Here is a 5000-nt window from a genome sequence, read left to right on the forward strand (position 1 = left end):
AATTACTGCAGTTGTTGTGTTGCCATAGCCACTACGGAATCATGACAAGAGATTAATTTCTGCAATTCATTATACTGTAAAACTCAACAGAATTTACAGAACATTACTGTAGTATTTTTGTAAACGTGGGATACCTTTGTGTGTGTCCACCAGACCCAAACCGAAGTCCTTCCGTGTCAAGTTCTCTCTGTGGAGGAAGAATCGCAAACAGTCAACGACAGACAGTATTCCTGTGAAGAAGATCATCATCCATGAGAATTATGATGCTCAGACATACGTCAACGACATCGCTCTGGTGCAGCTGGAGGAGCTCAATCTGTCTGACAAATGCATGCTGGATAATCCTGCCATCAGAGCTGTGTGCGTGCCCTGGTCCACACAGCAGTTCCAGCCCAATGACACCTGCACCATCTCTGGCTGGGGTCGTGACAAAGGTACCAAACACACCAGCGGGAGTTTACAGCAACTATAAAACTACCACGACTCATAGCAACTATAGAACTATCACAACACATCAGTTACTGCAGTTGTTGTGTTACCATAGCAACTATAGAACAATAACAACACATTAGTTACAACAGTTGTTGTGTTACCATAGCAACTATAGAACTATCACAACACATCCGTTACAGCAGTTGTTGTGTTACCATAGCAACTATAGAACTATCACAACACATCAGTTACTGCAGTTGTTGTGTTACCATAGCAACTATAGAACTATCACAACACATCAGTTACTGCAGTCGTTGTGTTACCATAGCAACTATAGAACAATAACAACACATCAGTTACAACAGTTGTTGTGTAACCATAGCAACTATAGAAATATCACAACACATCAGTTATGGCAGTTGTTGTGTTACCATAGCAACTATAGAACAATAACAACACATCAGTTACAACTGTTGTTGTGTTACCATAGCAACTATAGAACTATCACAACACATCAGTTACCATAGCAACTATAGAACAATAACAACACATCAGTTACGGCAGTTGTCGTGTAACCATAGCAACTATAGAACTATCACAACACATCCATTACGAAGGTTGTTGTGTTACCATAGCAACTATAGAATAAAAACACATCAGTTACAGCAGTTGTTGTGTTACCATAGCAACTATAGAACTATCACAACACAACAGTTACGGTAGTTGTTGTGTAACCATAGCAACTATAGAACAATGACAACACATCAGTTACTGCAGTTGTTGTGTAACTATAGCAACTATAGAACTATCACAACACATCAGTTACCATAGCAACTATAGAACAATAACAACACATCAGTTACAACAGTTGTTGTGTTACCATAGCTACTATAGAACAATAACAACACATCATTTACTGCAGTTGTTGTGTTACCATAGCAACAATAGAACCATCGCAACACATCAGGTACTGCAGTTGTTTTGTTACCATAGCAACTATAGAACAATGACAACACATCAGTTACTGCAGTTGTTGTGTTACCATAGCAACAATAGAACTATCGCAACACATCAGGTACTGCAGTTGTTTTGTTACCATAGCAGCTATAGAACAATAACAACACATCAGTTCCTGCAGTTGATGTGTGACCATAGCAACTATAGAACAATAACAACACATCAGTTACGGCAGTTGTTGTGTTACCATAACAACTGCAGAATCACCAGAATAGATTAATTACTCGTTTTTGTGTTACCATAGCAACTCACAACACAGGGGATTTTAGTCACTGAATTTGGTTAATTGAACTATTTTCTGTCAACTGACCCCCTTGAAAACGAGATGATTCATATTATCCTCTTAATAATGATAAACGAAAATAATACAGAATAATTACAATAAGAAAAATCTAAACAATCACTAAAAAAATAACACTTTTCTTTTACGTCACAATTCACGCTATATTAACTAACTGGATTATTACCTACTTATTATTAAAATATTAACTGTTCATAAAGTATAATTATTTACTAAAATAATAATAATAATTTTAAATAATAAATAAAATAATATAAATTATAAGAAAAAATGTAAACTTAATGAAACCAACAACCGCGAGAGGGAGAAAATAACATATTTTGTTTGAGGGGAAATCCGTCCCGTGCAGGTCTCTGTTTTAAAGTGTCCATGATAACAATAACATGCATGTTTATTATTACTGGACTTCAGCGTGTCTCGTATATATATTTATATATGTGTGTTTGATTGTAGCGGGAATGTCAGCATCGATTCTGAAATGGGCAAACGTGACGATTATTGGTGACTGCCAGAATTTTTACAAGCACCGTTTCCTCCCTGGAATGGAGTGTGCAGGTGAGCTCTTCATTACGACTGTAAATCCACATTACTGGAGAACGGTTTACAGGGAAACACACGCTAATGATGCTGCCTATTTACAGATTACACAATCCAGTTTCAGTCCAGTTTTGTGCATCCATACTGCAGTAACTCTCACAGTATATCAGCAGTGTTGGACAAACTATTGAATGTATAAATCATTTATTGATAATTATTTTTGTACTTGAAGGAATATTAATATAAGGGATTGATTGATTAAAGACTGGGCAAATCACTTGATTGATTAGAGACTGAGGAGATTGGTTGACTGGAGGCTGATCAAACTGAATGATTGATTGGTTGAATGATTGATTAATTGATTGGAGACTGAGCAGATTAATTAGTTGAGTGACTGCTTGATTCATTGGAGACTAAACAGATTGATTGATTGATTGATTGATTGATTGATTGATTTATTAGAGGTTGAGCAGACTGACTGATTGGTTAAAGACTGAGCAGATTGATTGATTGGTTGGTTGACTGGTTGATTGATTGGGGATTGAACTGATTGATTGGAGACTAAACAGATCAATCGACTGATTGATTGATAAGAGGTTAAGCAGACTGATTGATTGTTTGATTGATTGGAGACTGAGCAGACTGATTGATTGTTTGGTTGACTAGTTGATTGGGGGTTGAACTGATTGATTGATTGATTGATTGATTGATTGATTGATTGATTAATTGATTGGATGTTGAGAAGACTGACTGACTGATTGATTGGAGACTGAGCAGACTGATTGATTGGTTGGTTGACTAGTTGATTGGTGTTTGAACTGATTAATTGATTAGAGGTTAAGCAGACTGACTGATTGATTGGAGACTGAACAGATTGATTGATTGAAGCTGAGCAGACTGAATGATTGATTGGAGGTTGAGCAGACTGTCTGACTGATTAATTGATTAATTGGAGACTGAGCCAATTGATTGATTAATTGATTGGTTGATTGATTAGAGGTTAAGCAGACTGACTGATTGATTGATTGGAGACTGAGCAGACTGATTGATTGGTTGGTTGACTAGTTGATTGGTGTTTGAACTGATTAATTGATTAGAGGTTAAGCAGACTGACTGATTGATTGGAGACTGAACAGATTGATTGATTAGAGGCTGAGCAGACTGAATGATTGATTGGAGGTTGAGCAGACTGTCTGACTGATTAATTGATTAATTGGAGACTGAGCCAATTGATTGATTAATTGATTGGTTGATTGATTGGAGGTTGAGCAGACTGACTGGTTGATTGATTGGTTAATGGGGATTGAATTGATTGGAGGCTTAGCAGACCGATTGATTGATTGATTGATTGATTGATTGATTGATTGATTGATTGATTAGAGGTTAAGCAGACTGACTGATTGATTAAAGACTGAGCAGATTGATTGATTGGTTGACTGATTGGGGATTGAACTGATTGATTGGAGACTAAACAGATCAATCGATTGATTGATTGATTGATTAGAGGTTAAGCAGACTGATTGATTGATTGATTGTTTGATTGATTGAAGACTGAGCAGACTGATTGATTGATTGATTAATTGATTGCAGGTTGAGGAGACTGACTGACTGACTGACTGACTGATTGATTGATTGATTGATTGATTGATTGATTGGAGACTGAGCAGATTGATCGATTGGGGATTGAACTGATTGATTGGAGGCTAAACAGATCAATCGATTGAATGATTGATTAGAGGTTAAGCAGACTGACTGATTGATTGTTTGTTTGATTGGAGACTGAGTAGACTGATTGATTGGTTGGTTGACTAGTTGATTGGGGGTTAAACTGATTGATTGATTGATTGATTGATTGATTGATTGAAGGTTGAGCAGACCTACTGACTGATTGATTGGAGACTGAACAGATTGATTGATCAGAGGCTGAGCAGACTGAATGATTGATTGGAGGTTGAGCAGACTGACTGATTAATTGGAGACTGAGCAATTTGATGATTAATTGATTGGTTGATTAATTGGAGGTTGAGCAGACTGACTGGTTGATTGATTGGTTAATGGGGATTGAATTAATTGATTGGAGGCTTAGCAGACAGATTGATTGATTGATTGATTAATTGGAGACTGAACAGATTGATTAATTAGATAGGCAGACCAAATCATTGATTGATTGGAGGTTGAGCAGACTGACTAACTGATTGATTCATTGATTGGAAAATGAACAGATTTATTGATTGATTGATTAAAGGCTGAGCAGACTGAAAGATTAATTGAAAACTGAGCAGACTGATTAATTGGAGACTGAGCGATTGATTGATAAATTGATTGATTGTCTGTTGATCAGGTGATCTGGAGGGGAAGGTGGACTCATGTCAGGGTGACTCCGGTGGGCCGCTGGTCTGTAAGGACGCCTCTGGGTTGTCGTATGTTTGGGGAATCGTCAGCTGGGGAGACAAATGTGGCGAGCCCAATCATCCCGGCGTCTACACCAAAGTGGCACATTACTTCGACTGGATCCGCTTCAACACAGGCTGGGCCGCCGTCACCAAATTCAACCAGTGAAGGAGTCAAGAACCTGCTTAATACTTGCTGTTATTTGTGCATTTAAACTTGTGTTTGTTTTTGTCGATTATACATTTATCAGGCGACTCAAAAGCTCAGGGCTGCCGCTTTCTGTCTCAGTTTATGGTGTTTTGAAATTAAAGTTCTAATGTTG

At 37.5% G+C, this 5000-nt stretch overlaps 2 protein-coding genes across 2 annotated transcripts in view; one reads left to right on the forward strand and one right to left on the reverse strand.

The window, feature by feature from the left end:
- The window catches only part of fhip1ab (FHF complex subunit HOOK interacting protein 1Ab), a 445665-nt gene that overhangs the window by 54357 nt on the left and 386308 nt on the right, over positions 1–5000 (reverse strand). The window lies entirely within an intron of this gene.
- The window catches only part of cfi (complement factor I), a 29112-nt gene that overhangs the window by 24110 nt on the left and 2 nt on the right, over positions 1–5000 (forward strand). Inside the window, exons 10-12 of the mRNA XM_087307879.1 lie at positions 154–434; positions 2204–2305; positions 4629–5000. The exon at positions 4629–5000 is cut by the window's right edge and continues 2 nt beyond it. Of these exons, the coding sequence (XP_087164005.1) occupies positions 154–434; positions 2204–2305; positions 4629–4846 (601 nt within the window). The 3' untranslated portion in view covers positions 4847–5000. The remainder of the gene's footprint in view (positions 1–153; positions 435–2203; positions 2306–4628) is intronic.

This window comes from Danio rerio, chromosome 23, assembly GCF_052040795.2.
Source record: "Danio rerio strain M-AB ecotype USA chromosome 23, GRCz13ab, whole genome shotgun sequence".
Taxonomy (NCBI): domain Eukaryota; kingdom Metazoa; phylum Chordata; class Actinopteri; order Cypriniformes; family Danionidae; genus Danio; species Danio rerio.